This window comes from Elephas maximus, chromosome 2 (assembly GCF_024166365.1).
Source record: "Elephas maximus indicus isolate mEleMax1 chromosome 2, mEleMax1 primary haplotype, whole genome shotgun sequence".
Lineage (NCBI taxonomy): Eukaryota > Metazoa > Chordata > Mammalia > Proboscidea > Elephantidae > Elephas > Elephas maximus.
The window spans coordinates 229,393,771-229,418,065 of NC_064820.1; the positions used below are offsets into that span (position 1 = coordinate 229,393,771).

Consider the following 24,295-nt stretch of genomic DNA (forward strand, 5'->3'; position numbering starts at 1 on the left):
TTTCACTGGCTGATTTTTTCAGAAGCTCTCCAGGCCTTTCTTTCTAGTCCATCTTAGTCCGGAAGCTCTGCTGGAACTTGTTCAGCATCATAGTGAGGAATAGAGTTTTAATTCTCTTGGAATCCAGATTTCTGGTTTCCATGGAAGTTAAAATGACCCACCCAAGCTATCACCTTGAGATAATCTTTGAACATTAAAAAGCAGAAACTGGTCTCCTAAAAGTTATCTTTAAGACAAACAATAATAAAAAAAAAAAGTTTAGCTTAATTTTAAAGAATGTTTGTCTTGCACATTGTGCTCTTTTTTAAGAATTACCTGATTGCAGTTTCCACAAATAAAAACTCCAAAGGTCAGATTAGAAGCTCTGTCTTAGGTCCACCAGTAATTGTTCTTCAAAACGATGCTGTATGGAATCCAGCATTTACCACAAACCGTTTTATCAGTTTTATTCCAGCCCTTTTCCACGGCAATGTGTAATTTATCAGTGGTAAGATGGAATATAAAAATCTTTGAAAAAATCTTTCTTCTTTTGAACATTCTTGACTCTCCAGTCAGAAGTGTTGCTCTGTTTACAAATCGCATACTAAATAAACCCCAAATCAATTTCTATTATTGGCTTAATATTATTTTTATTTTAACAGTAACAGCACGCAAGCCTCCACTGATAGAGGGGTACATTGGCCAGGAATCAAATTTGGGTATTCCGCGTGGAAGGCAAGAATTTTACCACTGAACTACCAGTGCCCCCTAGTGTCTTACAGGAAACACTCACAGGTTTGGTCCTAGCCCAGTACTGCCTGGATGGAGTCCCAGAGGATACCCAAACCGTGGAGTCGACTCGTAGTGACCCTGTAGGACAGAGTAGAACTGCCCCATAGAGTTTCCAAGGAGCGCCTGGTGGATTTGAACTGCCGACCTTTCGGTTAGCAGCCGAACTTTTAGCCACTCCAGCTGACATTACTGGAACAATTAGCCCCACGTGGCAGCCCTGGGAGATGGTCCTAACACTCCAACGCTCCCTTTTTAGGAACTGAAAAACTGGCCACAGTAACATGCCCAGGGTCACCCCCCTCGAACGCCAGGGGCTGGAATGAGACCCAAGACCGCGGACGGCCGCGGGGCATATGCTTAAGGTACTCCACAAGTGCGAGGATCCACTCCCCCATGTCATGGGCGGCACCACGGGCCGCGACCCGAGAGAGCGTGCCCCGCCCCGCCCCGCCGCGGACCCTGACTTCCGGGAAGCAGCACAGCCCAGGAAGCGTGCGGATCCCAGCAGCGGCGGCTCTTGTTTCCTGCTGGGATTACAGCGCGGAGGACTGGCTCCCGGCAGGCTCTGCGGCGAGCTTCCACGCGGCTGGGGGTCTTTACCCGGGAGATGGGGAAAGTGAGGGAGCTGCGGTCCCGGGTGCACCGGGCGGCCGTGAGGCCCAACGGGGGGGCAGCGCTTGGCCCCGCGCTTTCGGCCCAGCAGCCGTCCCCGCCACAGCTTTCGAGCGGCGGAGCCGAGGGAAAGGTAATGTCGGTACCGCTCGTGCGTTCCGGGCTGCTCGTGCTCAGTCGGCGGCCCGCGGAGTGGTGAGCGTCGTGGCGTACGGCCTCCGGGAGGCCTGGGGGCGCAGACTAGGAGCGGCCCCCCGCTGCCGCGCCCTGTGTTCTGTGAGGAAACCTTGCATCACAAAGTCTAGGAATGCCTCCCGAAAAGTGGCAAGGATGCCTTTGTAGCTGAGGTCCCAAGGAAGGGAAGGAAACTCCCGGGGTTAAAAGAAAAAAAAAAAAAAAAAAGGAAACTGAGAACGGAAAAGAAACCCCCTACCGTTTGTCTGTCATCCCCCGCCCCTCCCTGCCAGCTGTCCCTCAGCCCTGAGCAACCGCCAGTCTACTTTCTGTCTCTATAAATTGCCCTATTTTGGATATTTCATATGAATGGAGTCATACAATATGTGGCTTTTTTTGTGTGTCTGGCTTTTCACTTAGCGTATTGTTTTCAAGTTTAATCCTTGTTGTAGCGCATATTTTTGTTGTGTTGTAAGGACTGTCCACCTCTGTTAAAGAGATTTATTAAAGCCAAGATACTATTTGAATGAGAGAGGGAGCATGAAAGCTTTAGAGTCTGCAGCTGATGAAAACTCTCCGGGAGGGGTACAAACCACCCATAGTTTATAGTGCCCTATGAGGAACTACGGAAACCCTGGTGGCACAGTGGTTAAGTGCTACGGCTGCTAAGCAAAGGGTCGGCAGTTCAAATCCACCACGCACTCCTTGGAAACTCTATGGGGTTAGTTCTACTCTGTCCTATAGGGTCGCTATAAGTCGGAATCGACTTGACGGCATTGGGTTTGGTTTTTTGGTTTGGTTATGAGGAACTACAAGCAGTATTTTGATTGGTTTATAGTAATTGAGGTCAGTCAAAGATGGGACAAAACAAAGCGTGATTTTTAACATTTTTGATTACATTAATGCAGCTGGTATACATTGATTGGCTAAAAGACATAATTAAAAATGTTCGTAATTGTGGAGAGGGAGTCTTATGACTGTCACAAAACAATGGCCTGATGATGGAATGATGGCTGCTGTCGTGTACAGGTTATTAAACATTACCTCACCCAGAGCATAAGCTCTGGGAAGATCTAACACAAACAGCTTGATAAGCCTTAGTAACAGATTCATTGTCTTAGCTTAACCACAAAGCCTTAATAATAGGGTTGGTTCATAAGCAACAGGGTTTGAATCTGTGTGAAAGGTTTCATTAAGCCATTTTACTTTTAGGTCAGATGTCTCTTTTGATTTTACATCCTATATTATTCCCTCCTTCTGATCAAGGATTTTGAAGAACATCCTTTGATCACACTTATAGGCATACTCTTTTTCTGTATGAGCTTGTCAATATGCTGCTCCCAGGTGGTGGCCTAACCTTTGTAGTTTTTTCGTATTAACCCCATTTTTCCCCACAATCAGGCATCACTGGTACCTTAGTTACAGAGCAGCTCCAATAAGTCCACCATGCTCCAATAAGTCCACCATGCCATGGCTAAGCAGCCATCTTTAGTGATTTTGCTGTGTGGAATGGATCGGGTATGGCCACATTGGAGGAACTGCCTGACCTATTTTTAAATGGGAAGAAAAAAAAAATTTTTTTTTCTTTAAATAAGGATGGTAAAGTTATAGGGGGTATAGAATGTAATCAGATAGCTTTTTGATGAATTTTAGCAATATCCTGTTTAACTTTTCCAGTGGTGTTAATCCAAGAACAACAGGCATTAGCAATGGTGCAAACCTTCCTTGCTGGGATCTAGGGCTGTTTTGTAGTCCAGTACCACTTTTGCCAAGGATTCTAAAAATTTTTGTTGTGTGGCCATTCCATCCGCCACATTATTACCAATTTGGGCTATGGTGGTAGACAAGTTGCTAATGGACTGCTCTAATTGTATGGTTCCAAACCAGGGTATAGTGGCATGCAGAAATGACCATCCCCAACCTGGGTGATCAGCTGTAGGGCTACGCTGCAGCACCACCTCCCTTTTAGAAACTGAAAGATTTTAATGTTACTTGTACATTGATTGCTATTAGCTTGAGTGTGGATACTTAAAGGAACGCCCAGAGTTCTTAAGGTGCATTGGCCTAGCATATTTTAACCATCTAGGGTGGGAGTCATGGCAAAGCCCAAGTATAGGGTGAATTACTGGACTTTTTCCTTGAGTACGCTGATCCTTCACATAAAAAGACATATCCAGGTGGGGTGCACAACATACTTGCCCCAGTTTGAATATTAGGAAATGGAATGGACTCATTGTCCTTTTCAAGCCAGTTAGCAGTTAATGACTTACTACAAATGGATAACTCTCCAAATACTAGGCGGTCCCAGAGTCAGGCACAAACTGAGAAATTTTGATTATTTTTGAAACAGTTATCTGCTACTGTGGAATAATATTCAGCCTTATTAATTTTAAAAGGTCACATGATGTGGACAAAGTAGAACATTCTAACCATGCACAGGTAAGGTCGAAAGGGGGAGCTGATGGATAAGTGGCTAATTCTGGAGTTAGCTGTAATTTGACACTAATAACCTATTTAAACTTTTTTTTAATTAATGGTAAAGTTAGGTGTGCACTTATAATCTAATATTGACACAGCGAAAGGATCAGTATGATCTTGTGTAGACCGAGGGGAACAGTGACATATCCAGCATTCGGTTACATTGCTAATGCTGGCTACTGATTGAGTTAATTTGATAAAAGCATTTTTTTTTTTTTTCCCAAGCAGTAGAAAAAGGAAACAATAAAATGGATTGAAATTATAGTAGGAATTGTGATTGGAACACAAATACTAAAAAGGAACAATATCACAAATATTTAACAACTATGATTACTCCTTTTATCACTAGGCTAAGTTTAGAATTTTCTAAAAGTTGGGTAGATAGTAGCTCAAATCCAAGATACAGGCCTGGTCTGGGATCTTGGGAAAGCAAGCCATCTACTTAGATGCTTCTGCTTCTTGTCCTGGGATCATTTAAACTTTTGAGTCCTTCACTGGATTTAACAGTCTGTTTAGGGACAGGAGCCTTTTTCAGTTGGGTCAGGTGATTCCAAGCTTTGACCCCCTGCAATTTCGCGGCACATGGATTAGTGAGCAAAACTAAAGATCCCTTCCATTGATTCCAGGCAAAAGGGATGGAGTAGCAGTTTTGTTTTGTTTTTTTTTTTAACTTGGAATTTTTACCCAAGAATAAGTATGCTTCATACTTAAATATCACATGTAATATAAGTATTAGCATATTGATATTTAATTTCTGAAAGAAATTAAAATCACATTGCAGATTTAGAAACCTGTTTGGTATTGACTGGTTATGTTCTTCCCCAACACGTGATTCAAGAGTAATAAGAGAAATTACATTTCTAAGTCAATTTAGCTAAATATAAGCAAAACAAACCCATTGTTGGTCGAGTTGATTCCGACTCATAGCAAGCCTATAGGACAGAATAGAACCATCCTGTAGGGTTTCCAAGGAGCAGTTGGTGGATTCGAATTGCCTTTCTTTTGGTTAGCAGCCAAACCCCACCGGACCTCCTAGTTAAGTCAAGTAGGATTTTTCAATACCTTAACTGTCAAAGGCTTTTTCTTTTTTTTAAGAAATTCAGCATGTTCTTTAGCACAATGAATTAAAGACTGACAGTACTTTAATACATTTGGTGGTGTTAAATTCGAGTCAGCAATATGGAACATTCATAGCTTGTCCTGTTACAGTTTGTATGGAGTTAGATTATGAGGGCCAAAGGGAGAGGCCCTCAAGTTCATTAAGACTAATGGGAGGGCCTGCTGCCCAGTCAATCTGACGGAAGAGGTAAGCTTTGCTAACTGAATTTTTGCGATACCATTAGTGCCCTTTACACGCCCAGAGGACTGGGTTTGATAATGGCAATGAAGTCTCTGAAAAATGGGAAAGACGTTACACGTGGCATTGATTACTAGTCCAGTGAAATGGGTCCCTCTGTCACTGCAGAGGACAGCTGGAGTTCCCCACGTGGGAGTAGTATTTTCTGGTAACTTTGGCCACGAAAGCTGCTGTGGCCTTAAGGCAAGGGAAAGCTTCAACCCAATGTGAGTATCTACATATTGGAACCAAAACATTTAAAACCATTGGAAGGAGTTAGTTGAATGAAATCCATCTGTCATTTGAGCATCGGTTCACTTGTCAAAGGAGACCTTCCAGGTGAAGGCCAGTAAGGCCTGCCAGGATTGAATTCAGAGCAAGCAGGACATTGTTGTACTACCTGATCTGCAGCTCTCCAGAAAATATCCCTAGAAGTATTTTTGCAAAATGCCATGATTTTTTTTCTTTCCAAATGTTCCTTCCTATGGAAGGTTATAACCAAAAGGGATGTGTAAGTCCTTGGGAATTCTGGTTTTGAATCTGGCCCTTCCCAAAGAGAAGTAATATCCTTAATTTTACAACTTTCTCTTCTCCATTGTTCTTTCTTTTTTTCAGAAGCCTTAATCTGATGACTGTCCACATCATGCTAAACAGCAATTATCTTTTTCTAGGTCTTTTAATTAGTAAGCTAGTGGGCATATCTGGAGGACTGTCATTTGTTATGAATAGAGGGGTTATTGGAACAGTATTGATAAGAAGGGCTATAAAGGTCTGAGCCAGAAGCACTCAGCATCATAAAGGTTCTTATTCTGTTGGGAGCCATGGACCTAAAAGATGATATGTGGTTGGCAGCAGACTCAAAATTTCCCCAAAAATGTTGTTTCAAGAAATTAATGATGCTTTTGCTTGGCATTTTGGGTATCTTGGTTAAACAGGCTTGGAGCAGTGGAACATGAAGGTAAGTCGGCAAAACAGGTCTGTCCCCAGGACCAGTCCACAAATGTATAGTGGGATCCTGATAACATGTATTATATGCCCAGTCCTTAATCTTTTCCATAATGGCCAATTATTGATACTTACTAAGAATTTTTAAAAGGTTGGAAAATTGAGAAGAATTAAACAGAAATGGACTGGGCTTAGCTATACACAATTTAACATGGTCCAAGGGCCTTTAAAAAATTGAAATTTGGCAGTTCAGAAGGGCACAACACTTTTATTCCTTCCTCTTCATTCTGATTGCAGTAAGAATTGTCATGAGAGGAAATGAAAGGTGGAGAGTCAGCTTGTTTGGCAGCCACGTTGGCCAAGACATTTCCCCTGACTTTTTCTGTCTGAGGAAACTTTTTTGGTTGGCGGACCTGAATTTTATCTACTGCAGTCTCAGAAGGGAGCATGAGAACCTCCAGGAGGTTGGCTACCAAGGGGCCATTTTTAATCTGTGTCCCAGAGGATGTTAAGAATCCTGTTTGTCTCCAAAGCATCACAAAATCAAACCTCAGATTCGTGTGGATGGTTACTGACTGTTCAGAGAGCGACATGGAAGCCCTAGTGAGCACTATCAATTCAGCTTGTTGAGCTGATGTAACATCTGGTAAAGGGTTGCTTTCCAAAATCTTCGTAGATGTGGTGACTATAAGAGCTAGAAGAATCTAATTTTAAATAAGACCCATTGGTGAAAAGAATTAGATCAGGGTTAAGGAGGGCAGTCTTCTGCAAGTCCTGTCTGGGGGTAAGTAGCTGATCTGTTAAATCAAGGCAGTTACGAGGTACAGTGTTAACATCACTAAGTGAAGACAGTGTGCAACTGGATATTGGATGCAACCCAATGAAGGACTTCATAAGAGGTTATTCTGCTAGCCGATAAATGTTGGGTAGAATTTAAAATAGCACCCACAGCATATGGAACATATGAGGCTGTGGCCTCAACTAATCGGGCTGTGGCAGCTACTGCCCTGAGGCATGGGGAGTACCCTCTGGCCACAGGGTGTAGTTAAAAGCTGTAATACCCCGCAGGTCACTGTTCACTCCTGTGAGCTTTGTGTGAGCACTCACAAAGTATCACCAGCCATTTCAAGAACATACAAAGAAAATTTGTAAGTTATAATTGGGAAGCCCTATAGCTGGAGTGGATACCCTGGTGGCATAGTGGTTAAGTGCTACAGCTGCTAACCTAAAGGTCAGCAGTTCAGATCTGCCAGGTGCTCCTTGGAAACTCTATGGGGCAGTTCTGCACTGTCCTATAGGGTTGCAATGAGTCAGAATCAACTCCGACGGCAATGGGTTTGGTTTTTGGTTTTTATAGCTGGGGTAGTGAGAAGAGACCCCTTTCGTTTAGAGAGAGCTTGGATACCCTCCTCAGATAATTGAAATGGGTCAGGTGTAGACTCTTTTAAAATTTGCATTACGTCTGGGCCATTAGTGAAAAATTAGAAATCCACACTCAATGGTAGCCACAAAGGCTTAAAATCCCCTTAATTGCTTCTTTGTTGTGGAGATAGAAAAGCTACAATGGCATTCTTTTCTTTGGTTATGTAGAAACCCCTTTGGAGAGAGAATGTGCCCTAAATATTTCACTGCAGGCTAGCTGCAGCTTTTCTTCGGACATTTTGTGCCCTTTAGCAGCCAGGTGTTGTAAAACACTGTCCTCTGTGTAAGCTTGCAATGAATTTGTGCAGACCAGGAGATCATCTACATACTGTAATAAGGTAAATCCCTTAGTGAGCTATAAAAAAAAAAAAAACCCAGTGCCATCGAGTCAATTCCGACTCATATAGTGAGCTAGGGGCTGGGAAAAGTAGGTGGGAGATTCAGTAAATCCCTGGGGCATGACACTTCAGGTATATTGTTGATTATCACGGGTGAATGCAAACAGATACTGATTGTCCAGATGCCCTGGAACAGTGAAAAAAAGCACAACACAAATCTATCACCGAAAAATGAGTTGTATCTGGAGGTACATTAGACAAAAACAAATAGGGATTGGGCACCATGGTTTTCCAATTTTTCTTGGAATGACGTGGTTAAATCTGGTACAAACCTCCAACCCTAGCCATGGGGTTTCTTTACTGGAATTACTATATTGTTGCGTAGACTAATGCAAGAAATGATGGGCCCTTTGGCAGAAAATCTTGAATTATAAGGGCCCATCCATCTCTGGCTTCCCATTTTAAAGTGTATTGAGGGACTTTAGGTAAAGGTTTAGAGGTATTGTTTTAGAGTTTACTAGGTTCTGCTGACAGAGTCTGTGGATGAGTTGGCCTATAAACTTCCTAGCTCCATAGAGAGACAATCCAAATGTGTCATAGCTTTTTGGGATTAAGAAGCCTGTAAAGGGAAGGCGGCATAACACTTCCTCTGAGTCCAAATGTTTGGGAAGTGAAGAGTTATTAGACAGATCTAAGATAATTTCTCCTTGATTAGTAAATTTGATATGACAATTCTATTTTAGATAAAAAGTCTCTGCCTAACAAATTGGGGTATTTAAACTGAGTAAAAATGAGTGTGTATTTTTTATAGGACCCAAAGAAATGGGAACAGGGTGGGAGTATACTAAAGTCTATTCATGATTTGAAACCCCCACTACAATAGAGGTAGAGGCTTTAGTGGACTTGTGGTGTTAATAGTGGAAAGAGTAGTCCCCATGTCATTTAAGAATTTACATGGTTCTCCATTAATTTGGAGGGTTGTTTCTCCTTGCGAGTTGAGAGCTACTACTGAAAAGGCCTCTGATGTATTGTTGGAGCCCCTTCATTCAGGTTTGGGTGGTGCTGATGGCAGAACACCAAGCTTGTTCTACATTTTAAGACTGTTTTTGTTGAAATGCCCTGGCTCTTTGCAATAATTGCAAATTCCCTGTACCTTGCTTGGATGGAGGATTCTTAGATCTGGCTCCAGCATCTGATTTAAATTTACCATATCTGCAGTGTTGGAATTTTTGCAACTGTAAAGCCATCAATTTACTTTGCGTGAGCTTGGTTTTTTGCTCTGACTCCTTAGCTTTTTGTTTCAGCCAATTTGTACATGAGAGTAATTAATTCTGAGTTGTCAATACTTTTCCAGTTTAGTTGGTGACATTTAACTAAATCTGCTAGTTCTGGATGGAGGCCACCCACAAAAAGAATTAAAGGCGATGGTAGCTCTTTCATATTTTCTAAGTTCAAACCAGAGTGTTCCGTAAATAATTTTGTTAAATGGTCTCTGTAATTATATGCATTCTCATCTCTTTCTTGTTTACAAGCTTGAACCTTGGCCCAATTTATCTTTCTTGGAAACACCTTTAGGAACTAGTCATTTAAGTTTGTAAGAATTTCCTTAGTCTGGGTTATCGCGGCAAACCAGGGATATTTGGTTGACTGGACAATGATTTTCAGGTTCCTTCCATTTGTCCTCCTGAATCCACTTTTGAGCATCCCCAGGTCCCAACAGCATGTGTAAGAGGTTATACAAGCCCGCTAGCCTGGGATCATATGTTTCTGCCAAGATTTTAAATTTCCGACGACTTAAATGAGGATTTTTGCGAGAGCTAGGAAATTCCTTTATGATTGCATGAAGCTCTGCTTTGGATCATGAGGCAAAGATGACTTTGGGACATGTCTTAGTTATCTAGTGCTGCTATAACAGAAATACCACAAGTGAATGGCTTTAACAAAGAGAAATTTATTCTCTCATTCTCTAGTAGGCTACAAGTCCAAATTCAGAGCATCAGCTCTAGGGAAATGCTTTCTCTGTCTGCACTGGAGGAAGGTCCTTCTCATCAGTCTCCCCCGGACCAGGGGCTTCTCCATGCAGGAACCCCAGGTCTAAAGGATGCACACTGCTCCCGGTGCTGCTTTCTTGGTGGTATGAGGTCCCCCTGTCTCCCTGCCCACTTCTCGCTTTTATATCCCAAACGAAATTGGCTCAAGACCCAATCCAATCTTGTAGATTGAGTCCTGCCTCATTAACATAACCACTGCCCATTCCCCCTCATTAACATCGTAGAGGCAGGATTTACAACACCTAGGAAGATCACATCAGGTGACAAAATGGTGGACAATCATATAATACTGGGAACCATGGCCTAGCCAAATTGATATACATATTTTTGGGAGACACATTTCAATCCGTGACAGGAGGACCTTGTCCTGCCTTTGGTTGTTTAATTTTAAAAGACATCTCAGTTATTGATTTAGTTTCTCCTGTAGGTGCTTGTTTGGTTACTCCTGAGGATTTCCTGGGGTAACAAGGAAGCTTGCACCAAGTATTGTCAGGACAAGAAGGTATAGATGAATATAAAGAAGCAGCCTCTGGAGGAGCAGCAAGAGGAAAGATGCTGTAGTGATAGTAGAGTTTTGGCATTGCAGTTCCTTATTTTGCTTTGTTTTGCTGGGACATTCTGCAGTTAGGCAAATTTGCTGTTATTTTGTTTCTTGGGGGAAACCCTGGTGGTGTAGTGGTTAAGTGCTACAGCTACTGACCAAGAGGTCGGCAGTTCACATTCACCAGGCGCTCCTTGGAAACTCTATGGGGGAGTTCTGCCTTGTCCTATAGGGTCGCTATGAGTCGAATCGACTCCACGGCAACGGGTTTTTGTTTCTTGGAAGCTTTTAAAACCCAATTAAAATAGGCTTCCCACTGGTTCTAACGGATTCATAAGCCTTTAGCTTCTAGTTTACTGCGTGAAAAGATTAACTTAGTAGCTCAAAACCTCCCCAAAGTGGAAACTCATCCCCTAGGCTCTTTCCAGTAAGTGCATGTCATCGTTCAAGATACTGAACTGCACTGAGGCTGTAATTCTTAATCATATAACAAGTGGGGGCCCCAGAGTGGGGTCTGATATAGCCTTTGAGACAACATTCCTCATTTTACCAAAGACCTGTACGTGCCAGCAACCAAAGGGTGCGCTAAGCTTGATGTGCCCTTAGAGAAAAAGTTTGTGCTGGTAGTTATACCTTTCATCCACTAGATGGTGGGCTGTCACACTCAAGATTTCTTCAAAATGTAAAAAAAAAAAAAAAAAGATAAACCTCCAACAAGTGCAAATGAGCAAGAGAAAGTAAAGAACAGCTTCAGTAAATCCCAAAAGAACTGTGCCCAGATGCTTCAGGGTTCAATTCAGGAACACTTACCTCCAGGCAGATCCTGAGTGGTCCAAGAAAGTGGAAGGGCAGAAAGGGGCCCGTGTCGGCCCCTGATTCCAGTTTTTCAGCTCTTTGGGGCCTGCCAGGGAAAGAGGACTCCAAATCCTACTGATTACACCAAATGTAGAGAAAAGACTTTCCACATCTATTAAGGTAAACAGATTTATTGAAGCCAACATACCATTTGAATGAGGGGGGTGATGTGAAAGCCTCAGGATCTGAAGCTCACAACCCCCCCCAGGAGGGGTATAAATCACTCATAGGTTATAGTGCTATATGAGGAACTACAAACACATTCTGATTGGTTTACAGTGATTAAGGTCAGTCAAAGGGGGGGCAAAGCAAAGCATGATTTTTAACATTGGTTATGTTAATACAGCTGGGGTACATCGATTGGCTAAAAGACATCATTGCAAATGTGTGTAATCGCAGAGGGGGTCTCGTGACCATCACAAAACAATGGCATGATGGCTTCTGTGGGGTATATTTGTTAGACATTACCTTGCCTAGAGCATGAAATCTCCTGGGGAGATCTCACAGAGTTGGGTAAGGTTGGGCTACAGATTTAATATCTTAGCCTAACCACAAAGCCTTAAGAATAGGGTTGGTTCCTAAGCAACAGGGTTTGCATCTGTGTGAAAGGTTATATTATGCCTTAGCATTGTTGTTGTTAGGTGCTGTTGAGATGGTTCCAACTCATGGCAACCCTGTGTACAACAAATTGAAGCACTGCCTGATCCTGTACTATTCTCACAGTTGTTGCTATGTTGCAGCCCATTGTTGCAGCCAGTGTGTCAATCCATCTTGTTGAGGGTCTCCCTCTTTTTTGCCCACCCTCTCCTTTACCAAGCATGATGTCCTTCTCTAGGGACTGGTCCCTCCTGATAACATGTCCAAGGTACATAAGACGAAGTATCGCCACCCTCACTTCTAAGAAGCATTCTGGGTCTGGTTTTTCCAAGACGGATTTGTTCATTCTTCTGGCAGTCCATGGTATATTCAGTATTCTTCACCAATACCGTAATTCAAAGACATAAATTTTCTTCAGTCTTCCTTATTCGTTGTCCAGCTTTCACATGCGTATGAGGGGATTGACAATACCATGGCTTGGGTTAGGCAGACCTTAGTCCTCAGAGTGACAGTTTTGCTTTTTAACACTTTAAAGTGTATTTACCCAATGCAGTATGTTGTTTGATTTCTTGATTGCTGCTTCCACGGGCGTTAATTGTGGATCCAAGTAAAATGAAATCCTTGACAACTTTGGTCTTTTCTCTGTTTATCATGATGTTGCTTATTGGTCCAGTTGTGAGGATTTTTGTTTTCTTTATGTTGAGGTATAATCCATTTTTGTTTAAATGTAATCGATCCCGAAGGCTGTAGTCTTTGTTTTTCATCGGTAGGTGCTTCAAGTCCTCTTCACTTTCAGCAAGAAAGGTGTGTCATCTGCGTTTCACACGTTGTTAATGAGGCCTCCTCTGATCCTGATGCCGTGTTCTTCTTCATGTAGTCCAGCTTCTTGGAGTATTTGCTCAGCATAGAGATTGAATAGTATGGTGAGAGGATACAACCCTGATGCACACCTTTCTGATTTTAAACCACACAGTATCCCCTTGTTCCATTTGAATGACTGCCTCGTGGTCTACCTATAGGCTCCGCGTGAGCACAGTTACGTGTTCTGGAATTCCTGTTCTTTGCAATGTTATCTATAATTTGTTATGAGCCACACTGTCAAATGTCTTTGCATAGTCAGTAAAATGCAGTTAAACATCTGGTATCTTATGCTTTTAGCCAAGATCCATCGGACATCAGCAGTGATGTCCCTTGTTCCACATACTCCTCTGAATCTTGCTTGAATTTCTGGCCGTTCTCTGTCCACATACCACTGCGATGTTTTTGGAATTATCTTCAGGAAAATTTTACTTGAGTGTGATATTAATGATATTGTACAGTAATTTCTGCATTCTGTGAAGTCATCTTTCATTAATTCAGCCTTAGTATTAGTTCAGCCGTTTTACTTTTAGGTCAGACATCTCTTTTGATTTTATATCGCTTATCAGTTGTTAGTTGCCATCTAGTGGCACTGGGTGGGTTCAAAGTGCCATTTCTTCAGCTAGTGGTCCAGTGCTTAACCCCCAGCACCTAACCAGTGCTCCACTCAGGCACTCCTATTAGCCATTGTTGTTGTTAGTTGCTGTTGATTTGATTCTGACTCAAGGAGACCCCACATGTAGAGTTTTCAAAGCTGTGACCTTTCAGAAGCAGATTACCAGGCTTGTCTTCCAAGGTGCTTCATGGTGGGTTCAAGGTTCCAACCACCAACCTTTTAGCTAGTAATTGAGAGGCTTAACTGTTTGCACCACCCACAGACTCCCATTAGCCATTATGGAGATGCAAAGCAAAACCGCAATGAGATGCCACCTTAATATCATTAGAATGGCAGTAATGAAAAATAGAAAAGGACAGGTAGCACATATCAGTACTTCATCCCTTTTTACAGCTGAATGATATTCCATTGTATGGCTGGACATATTTTATCTGTTCCTCCAGTGACGGGCACATGGGTTGTTGCCACTTTTTGGCTGTCATGAATAATGCTGCAGTGAACATTCAAGTACACAGTTTTCTGTAGACGTATGGAGTAAAATTGCTGTGTCATACGGTGGTTCTGTGTTTAACTTTCTGAGGAACTTCCACACTGCTTTCCGAAGAGGCCACACCATTTTACATGCGCACCAGCAGTGCATGAGGTTCCTGTCATACCAGGGTTGAGGGTCACCAACAAAAGACACAAACCACAAGCTCTGACAGTGCATTGGATGGCACTTTACTCACATAGAGAAGGGACTCAGAGTCAGTTGTGTGCACTGGTCTCCCATGGCCAGTGAGTCCCCCTTTGCAGATGGTTCAAGGCTGATGTTCCATGCTGACCCCTCTTGTGCTGCAGTCGAGGGAGACCCTGTTCCTCACCACTCCGGGAACAGATACAGAAGTGGGTTGGCCAGGTGCTATATGGTGCCCACACTTGAGCAAGGCGGAAAATGTTGCTTTGTGCCCAGAACAGAGAGGAAGGCTTCTCCTATGAGGAGAAGAGATAGAAACCTAGTTCCTAGCCGCCTTATCCTCCTGGGCCTTTGCTTAGGCCGCTCAGGTGGGAAACGTAGAGGCAGAATGTCCTCCAACAGGCCCCTACCCCCCATCGAGGCACCAGGAAAAAAAAAGTAAAGCGCTCACAAATCCTGGTATGTCCATTGCCCATTTCAGACACTGAACCACACGTCCATAGCATGGTGTACAATTCCGGTGGATGTTACATCTAGGAACCTTTGGCTTAGTGTTTTTAGATGGCATTTAATGAGGGTTGCTAGTAGGACGGGTCGCTATGAGTCGGAATCAACTCGATGGCAACAGGTTACGGGTTTAGTAGGACAAGAGTCCTGGTGGCACAGTGATTAAGTGCTTGGGTGCTAACCGAGAGCTTGGCGGTTTGAATACAGCAGCAGTTCCCTGGGAGAAAAGACCTGGCAATCTGCTCTTGTAAAGGTTACAGCCTAGGAATCACCGTGGGGCAGTTTTACCCTGTCATATAGGGTTGCTATAAGTCGGAATTGATGACCCACAGCAACAGTACCTAGGAGGACTGTCCCCAGCAGGGTGATCAGGCCTGCTTGGACGGGAGATTGCAACCAACTGCCCCTAGTCATTGCTTAATCTAAGCCAATTGAACAGGTCAAAAGGCTTTATTTATCTAATCTTAGGGAGAATTTGAACTGCTTTTATGTCATTTATTCATAATGTGCTGAATCATTTATGTAAAAACAGCATATTTCTCCCAGTGTAGCACATCATATGAACAGTACACGTTCTGGTACAAGTTGTACAAAAGACTCCTTCTGTTTGTGGCACAACCAAGCAGGGTATCACCATTGCCTGAAAACCTGTTGCTCTCGAGTCGATTCCCACTCATAATGACCCTACAGGACGGACTAGAATTGCCCCATAGGGTTTCCAAGGAGTGGCCGGTAGATTTGAACTGCCAACCTATTGGTTAGCAGCCGAACTTTTAACCGTTGCACCACCAGAGCTCCACCGCCAGACCAGGTTAATCCAGACTTGGTGTAATTAGTGTCCACTTGGTGGCGTAGTGGTTAAGTGCTACAGCTGCTAACCAAAAGGTTGGCAGTTCAAATCCAGCAGGCGCACCTTGGAAACTGTGGGGCAGTTCTACTCTGTCCTGTAGGGTTGCTATGAGTTGGAATCAACTCGACGGCAACGGTTTTTTTTTTTTTTTTAAATTTCGATCATATTTTGCAAATTTGCTGGTGTCCAGAGTAATGTTCAACTCAGGTTTAGATGTACTGTTCTTAGAGTCAAAACATACCGTTTAGCCAAAGCATATTGTTTAGTTACAATAGTTATTGGGAGCTTCCCCTAGATCTGGTCCTGTGCAGCACAGGTTTTCCACAGAGAGAGACATTGCCTCCCCACAGGCAGCCTTTGTACTTTAAAGATGTTCCCTATGAGTGATGGAGTCTGCTGTATCTCCTGAGTACACCAGGTCATGCATCCAGTTGTTTGACAGATGGGCGGGAATGATGTCGGAGATGGCTCATCATTTTGGTTCAGTTATTGACAGAGCCAGCAGTTGGTCTGATTGGTAGCTCTAGCAAAAGCCTGTGTCACTGGGGCCCATGAATGAGGGGCCTGTCCGTCACTGTGAGGTAATCTGAGGAGAGAAAGAGATCTTGCCATGGACAGCATGTACCCAAGGCTGAGTCCCTTCTCCTGTTGCCAGCTTGTTGGGGCTGTGGGCCTAGGCTCGGCCAGCAGCATTGCTTTCCTCGGCCTGGGCCAGGCAGCTTCACTCGAGTGCACTATCTTCTGTGTCTGTCTACAGTTCCCTGGAGCAAGCATCCAGGGAGGGGTGCTCCAGGGGCACGCAGTGCCGCCTCCTGCTAGTCTAAGGGGGCTCTGGGGCCGAGTCAGGACACCAGGCGCCCAGACGAGTCCGTTAGCTTCTGACAGATGGCTCTTTTCTCTTTGCAAAGACTTCCCGTGAGAGAGTTGGGTCTGACTCAAGTACCGACAATTGCTGACATTCATTTGGTGTCTGCTGTGCACCAGGGCCTGTGCTGTGCGCTGTATGTGCTTTCCACATTCAGTCATCCAGGAGCCCCATGACGCAGATATTTCTGTCTCCCTTTTACAGACAGTGATACCAAGGGCAGAGAGGAGGTAACTTGGTAAGTGAGTGGCCGGGCCAGTTGTAAATTCAGGCAGGCTGGCTCGGGGTCCATACCCTTGCTTGTGGCTGATCAGCTTTTCCTTTTCACCTTGGCCTCTAGGAAACTCAAAACCAAACATCAAACCCACTGCCATCGAGTCGATTCCGACCCATAGCGACCCTATAGGACAGAGTAGAACTGCTCCGTAGAGTTTCCAGGGAGCACCTGGTGGATTCGAACTGCCGACCATTTGGTTAGCAGCTGTAGTGCTTAACCACTACTCGCCAGAGCTACATATATCACATGTATGGCAGCTTCCTGGTTCTACTTTTCATTGTCCTTGTTTTGGTGCTTCTTTCATCCCCTCTTTTAATTTTTTTTTTAAATTGTGCTTTAAGTGAAAGTTTACAGCTCAAGTTGGTTTCTCATACAAAAATTTATACACACATTGTTATGTAACCCTAGTTGCTTTCTCTATAATGTGACAGCACGCTCCTCCTTTCCACCTCGAATTTCCTGTGTCCATTTAACCAGCCTCTGTCCATTTCTGCTTTCTTATCTTGCCTCCAGGCAGGAGCTGTCCATTTAGTCTCATTTATCTATTTGAACTAAGAAGCATACTCCTCAGGAGTATCATTTTATGTCTTGTAATCCAGTCTAATCTTTGTCTGAAGAGTTGGTTTCTGGAATTATTTTAGCTCTGGGTTAGCAGAGAGTCTAGGGGCCATGTCATCTAGGGTTCCTCCAGTCTCAGACCATTGAGTCTGGTCTTTTTACTAGAATTTGAGTTCTGCACCCCACTTTCCTCCTGCTATATCAGGGACTCTGTATTGTGTTCCCTGTCAGGGCAGTCGTTGGTGGTAGCCAGGTAACATCTAATTCTTTTGGTCTCCGGCTGATGGAGTCTCTGGTTTATGTGGCCCTTTCTGGAAAGAGACAATATCAACAGTCCCCCCTCCCCTGCTTAGTCCCTCTGAGTGGAGATGTTCTTGTCCTGTGGCTTGAGGAGAGGACTGTCCGGGTATAGCCGCCCAGGCTGGCTGCCCTAGTCCTGAGGCAGCCGCTGCTGGGGGGCGACCCACACCTTCTTGACTCCGAGTTTCTAACAGGCACAGAAGTTACATCCTGAACATATTTACTGCAGCCTGTGATGTCATCCATCTACACCAAGAGGTCGGGGGTCCCAGAGGTGACCAGAGGAACCCAGTGCCCCTGAGTTCTGTCATCCCCTCCACCATATCAAACCACCCCTGGGGAGCGTGCTGAGGGGGGAGAAAGCAGTTGGGTAAACTGAGATTGGGATTTCGTGGGTATAGCCTAATCAGGCAACTGCCTGGTCCTCCTCACCTGCTCCAAGTTCAGTATTGCCCAACGTGTGTGGCAGTGCCATGTTTCCTGTCCAAATGACCCTTGTGAGGCAGGGGCTGAGGTAGTGTCATAATCAGGGTACACACGTAAGTACAACGTCAGAGAGCATATGTGGACACCTGAAAACAAGGTTTACAGTGTTAGGGCACCCCAACAGGACATACAGTAATCAGTTAATTGGGAACAGAGCTCATAATGTAGCCCTCCATCCCAGGACCTCCTGCCCTGGGGTTTTTAGTTCAGGACCAGTGCAGTTTATTCCTTATTTCAGAGGGACTGCCTGAGGCCGTCAGCTATCAGCATCAAGAGTGTGGAGGATGTTTGGAGGTGCTCTGTGTGGACAGTGCAGGAGCCCGAGGTATTTTCTGTTTTATTGCTTCAGCAGTCCAAATTCACTGGAAAGGCAGAATTGGGAGTTTTTCACCAGGGAGAGGAGGAAAGCTTTCAGGAACATTTTTGAAAAAACAGGTCATTAATGTTTCCCTCTCCCCCGTGTTTCCCTGGGTATCAGAGTTCAGATCTGTTTTCCTGATAGTGTTGTATCCTGTTCAGTAATCAAAACCTTATATTATCTTTAATTTATCTCCGATTTTCATCCATATCTTTTGTCAGAAGTGGTTGTATGCAGAAGGAACAAAAGAACAACATTTTCATATAATAGTCTTTAGTGCAGTGAATTACTTAATATGGCCCTTCTAGCCATGAGCTTTGTAACTCCCACCAAATGACTGGGTGGGACCATGCAAATAAGGTACTTGTGGCTCACCAAGGGGATCGGGCAGCTTGCTAGTTATGCAAGTAAAGTACGTGGCACCCTTATGGAGTGGGACCATGCAAATAAAGCCTATGGAATCCCAGTGAGGGGACTGGTCCATTTTGCCATCCTGCTAGCCTTAAAAGAACCAATCCCAAAACAGATAGGGGGACCTCAAAACCATCAAGGCAGAAGAGCCAGGAGTGGAGCGTGTCCTTTGGATCCAGGGTCCCTGCACTGGGAGCCTCCTGGACCCAGGAGACAAAGAGAGAGCTGTAACACCTGAGAGATGGCAGAAAGCTGCAGCAGCAGAACTAGGAGACTGGCGCGAGGTGACGCGGTGGGCTTCCTGGCCCACGGAACACCCCTGCGTAGGAGGCTTGCGGCGGAGTAAGATGCCTCCGGCCACTTGGTGGAGCTAGGTTTAGTGACCCACAGAGCTAGAGCTGAGCGTCTTTGGACCGAGGCTTACTGGTGGAGTGGGGTGCCTCTGGGCACTTAGTGGCAGAGCTAAAAGAGCTTTGTAACACTTCCCAGAGCAGGGCAGAGGCCAAGGGGCCAGAGAGAGGTATACCTGCAGGCATGGCTGAGAAGAGGCTGTCCTGATGGAAGAATTGTATCCTTAGCATTTCTGAACCTGAGTTGTAACCTGTTACTTCCCTAATAAACCCTGTAACTGTGTGTATGGGCTGTGAGTTCTGTGTGGCCATTGCAACTGAGAAGTAGAGAGTGCCAACGGAGGGACAGCTGGTGTCAGAATTGGTAAAAGGGTTGGAGGGTGGAGTCACGTCTGACCTGGCCTCAGGGGAATCAGCCTTGGGCTGTGGAGGCTGATAAGGATTCTCTCTCCCCCTGGTGGAGTTAGAGGAGGAAGTCTGCTGCTGCCGCTTTAGTCTGATAAATGTAGGATGCAGATGAGAAACACCCCTGCCGGGAATTGCTTCATCTAAGCCAGACTGCTTGCCTGTGGATGTGTCAGTCAGGCTGGGGCCATCTTGTCTCCTCCCATCAGCCATTAAGCCTGTCCTTTGATTGTCTGGAGCCCTAGTAGCAGAGTGGTTAAGAGCTACTGCCGCTAACCAAAACGTTAGCAGTTTGAATCCACCAGCCACTCCTTGGAAATCCTGCGGGGCAGTTCTACTCTGTCCTTTAGGGTCGCTTTGAGTTGGAATTGACTCAGCGGTAATGGGCTTGGCTTGGGCTTTGATTGTCTGTTGAAGTGCTCAGTCACCTACCTCTAGGGCTTGGGGATGATTGGAGTATAAAGAGCCCATTCGAGATTCAGTGGATCGAGATTCAGTGGAAACCTCAGCATAGAGACTCTGGTATGATTTGCCTGCTGAGAACATTCAGGCTTGTTAGCTTGAGAATCTGTCCCTGGTCAGGTTTCTAGCCTTTGCTAGGGTCTCATAGGCAGGACAGCCTTTTTTATGCTGTTCTGGCATTTTCTGATGACAGCGTCAGTCCATGTATGCAGGTTCAGTCTAAGATGGTGTCTGAATCCCTACCGGCCACCCTTCCTTGTGCTTCGGAGCAGAGGAGACTTTGGCCTCTTTTCAGTTGATCATTGTAACTTGTTTTTCCCTCTCGGAATGGGGGCCTTTCTGGTGACCATCCACATGAATAACAAAAGCTTATCAGGAGCAGAACTGATTTTTATCCATGTCTTATCCCCATAGGGGGCTTGCTTTAGGTGTCAGCCAAGACTTTTCAGTGGCTAGATCAAATGGCCGGGTCATGTCACAGGTTTCGTGTGCCCCACTAGAGTGGCCCTAACTGTAGCAGTTCCCATCAATTCTTGAAAGCAAAAGCTTACAAAGGTGTACATTAATATATTAACGTCATTAATGCATACAATAGGGACTTGTCAGGGCCCCAAAGGGACTCATCCATAGTCAGATTTGGGCAAGGGTGTGGGTGGTAGTGACCCGAGACCCAGAAATACAGAAAGCATCATCTATTTGTTATTCTTCGTCATGTTGTTACAAAGTTCAAGGTCACCTGTCTCCTGCTACCTAAAAACCCAAGAAATGTAATTTTTTTTCATTTTCCCTATTGAACTTTAGTTTTGCATAAGATCTTAGGCCCTCCCCCTCTCCCTCTCTAGTGGCAAGAGGAACATCAGTTTAGATTCTAGTATTGTTTATTTCTGAAAGTCAAGAGGTCTGGGCAGAAGTTGGCAGGGCCCTCCCAACCCTCCCTAGGCCTATGAGTGGGACAGAGAGCAGAACCCATGTCAGTCATAGGGCCAACACCATGTGGTCCACTGCACACCATAGCGCCTGGGGGCTGACTGTTGAGATTTGGCTATAAGCTTTCTGGGGCAAGGGAGCAGAGAGCCAGGTGGGTCAGGGCAGGCTGGTTTGAACAGGCCCTGAGCTTCTCCAGGCTGCAGCTGCACAGGGCAGACACCCCTCTTGACCAGCCTTTTCCATGTTGCTCCTCTTCTGTTGGTCAGTCTTTGAGGCTAGAGGTGCCACCACCCTTGCATGTATCGTCAGTCATTTGTGGAACCATGCTGCCTCCATATCAAGTGCGAGTAGCATGGCTCCTACCCGCTTGCTGGGCAATATGGGGAAGACCCCTCCCATTTTACCTTCTTCATCCCCTCCTTACTAGGTATTGCAGCTGCGACACTACGTTGCTATTTGGTTATCTTGGTGGGGCAGCTATCAGAACATTCTGGAGAGGGCCTCCAAGGTCTCTTTAAGGCCACTCAACAAAGGCAGTCTTTTTTTTTTTTTTATTGTGCTTTAAGTGAACGTTTACAAATCAAGTCAGACTCTCATATAAAAATCTATAAATAGCTTGCTATATACTCCTAATTGCTGTCCCCCTAATGAGACAGCACACTCCTTACCTCCACTCTCTCTCTTCATGTCTGTTCCCCAGCTTCTGACCCCCTCTAGCCTCTCATCTCCCCTTCAGACAGGCGATGCCAACATAGTCTCATGTGTCTACTTGATTCCAAAAAGCTCATTCTTTACTAGTATCATTTTCTGTCCCATAGTCCAGTCCAATCCCTGTCTGAAGAGTTGGCTTTGGGAATGGTTCCTGTCTTGGGCTAACAGAAGGTCTGGGGACCATGACCCCCCGAGGTCATTCTAGGCTCAGTCGGACCATTAAGTCTGGTCTTTTTATGAGAATTTGAGGTCTGCACCCCACTGCTCTTCTGCTCCCTCAGGGGTTCTCTCTTGTGCTCCCTGTCAGGGCAGTCATCGGTTGTAGCCGGGCATCATCTAGTTCTTCTGGTCTCAGGATGATGTAGTCTCTGCTTTATGTGGCCCTTTCTGTCTCTTGGGCTCATAATTGCCCTGTGTCCTTGGTGTTCCTCATTCTCCTTTGAGACCAATTGATACATCTTAGATGGCTGCTTGCTAGCGTTTAAGACCCCAGACGCCACTCTCCAAAGTGGGATGCGGAATGTTTTCTTAATAGATATTATTATGCCAGTTGACTTAGATGTCCCTTGAAACTGTGGTCCTGAAACCTCCATCTCTGCTGCACTGGCCTTTGAAACGTTGTTTATTCAGGAAACTTCTCTTTTGGTTTAGTCCAGTTGTGCTGACCTCTCATGTATCGTGTGCTGTCTTTTCCTTCACCTAAAATAGTTATTTACTATCTAATTAGTGAAAACCTCTCTCCCTCTCTCCCCCCTCTCATAACCATCAAAGAATATTCTCTTCTCTGTCTAAACTATGTCTCGAGTTTTTATAATAGTGGTCTTGTACAATATTTGTCAACAAAGGCCATCTTAAATGGCTTTTTATTCTTTTTCCTTTCTCTGCAGTGTTAACTCTTGTTTTGCCGTAGGTGTTAATGGGTGTTTTCAGCACCAGAGACCTAACTTGCTGGAGCCCCCCAACCATCACCGCCCCCATTGTTGGAGGCTCTGATTGTGGTTGGGGAACTGCTTAGTAACTCTTGAATCCCCCAGTTTCAGTAACCAAAACTATATCGTTTTGTGGGGTGATCCCACTCCTTTCTTTGTCTTGTAGTCTTCCAAGTGTGGATTCCTGTTGCCAGGTTTCTGTCTATCGTGGCCTCTACTGGTAGGAAGTACTGACACCACCTTGTTATTTCCATAGCAAAGCAAGACTTTACAGTGGGGTTTCTCCCACTGTCTTGCCAGGAGACAACAAGGGAGGCAAGGGGTTGCCATTGAGGAGGGCCCTGGTGCGTGGAAGCCTCCATTGCCATCCAGGCAGAACAGTAGTATCATGACCGTCAGATGTGGTGATGGATCATAAAGCCAGATGTCTGTAGCCTTTACCCAGAGTGTCGTGATGCCTTATAAACACCTTGGAACACAGTTCTCATGCTTTTAGCATTCCATGCCAAGAGCAGCTGTGAAGCCCTCTCATTAAACAGAGGTATTGGCCGGCTTGTGGGAGACTCCCCTGGCTTCTGCTTGTATAGTCCTTCAGCTTTCTTTTCTCACTTCTAGAAAGACAACTCATCTCAACAGCTTCGTATTCAGCAGCACTAAGCCTGCAAGCAGCCTGGACTGGGTGGAGCTCCCTACACAGTGGCTCCAGGTTTCCCTTGGGTGTCATTTGCGACCCCTGAAATTCCGTGGGAAGAGGCGGGTGGTATGGGAACATGAGAGCAGTTAGAAGCTGGGGAGTAGTTTCCCTGCCCTTCCTAGGACCCACTTTTGCATCTCCACTTCACCCACCATACTAATTCATCCCTGGGAGCAGGGAGATTAGCCACATCCCCCTTATCCCCATCTGGCCAGAGCGAGGCCACTACTCTTGTCAGGTGACAGTTTCTCAGAGAGCCAACAGCACCTCAGAGTGAATGAGCCCATAAGCCCTTGCGTTTCCACAATGCTGTAATGTCTTTATTGGCTCCCCCGCTCCCTGCACCAGCCTGTCATAGATGCTACCTCCACAGATGCCTTCCTTGCCTGCCCCCTGGTCAAAGACTGCCCACCAGTCTCCTGCTCTGCTCCCTGTGCTCGTGCTTTGTGGTGTCGTGGGGTAAAGGACCTGGTTTTACTTCAGGTAGGGTGACCTTTATCCTTATCTCCAGAGAAATAACCTTTGGGGCAATTGGGTGTCTTGGTCTGGGACTTTCAGGCCACATCTGAGGATTTGTGGTGGTGAGTCGGGACCGGCCAGACCAGAAGAGACTCAGCTGGGAGGCTGATATCAACACCCCTCAGGAAGTAGGATTTAGCCTGTAACGTAGGACTGGCTGATAAAAGCCTGTTACACGGAGGCTCAGAGAACCTCCCGGTCAGCAAAGGGAGGGTGGTGTGCTCTGAAACACGGCGGCTCTGCGCTGGGAACTTCCCAGGCCCCGCCCATACATCATACTCTGCCTTATGATGATCCTGATTTATAGGCTTTTAGTACAGTAAAACCTGTAGTTACAAGTATAATCTCTCCTGTGAGTTCTGTGAGCTGTTCAAGCGCATTAACAAACTCTTGTGATGCTGTTGCAAACCCTGGTG

The 24,295-nt window shown here is 45.1% G+C and overlaps 1 protein-coding gene across 2 annotated transcripts in view; it reads left to right on the plus strand.

The window, feature by feature from the left end:
* The first annotated feature begins 1,246 nt into the window (after positions 1-1,246).
* Positions 1,247-24,295, plus strand: part of SLX9 (SLX9 ribosome biogenesis factor) — a 55,583-nt gene continuing 32,534 nt past the window's right edge. For both annotated transcript variants that reach the window (XM_049875024.1, XM_049875023.1), the window contains exon 1: positions 1,247-1,516. In XM_049875024.1, coding sequence (XP_049730981.1) covers positions 1,379-1,516 — 138 coding nt within the window. In that variant the 5' untranslated portion in view covers positions 1,247-1,378. The remainder of the gene's footprint in view (positions 1,517-24,295) is intronic.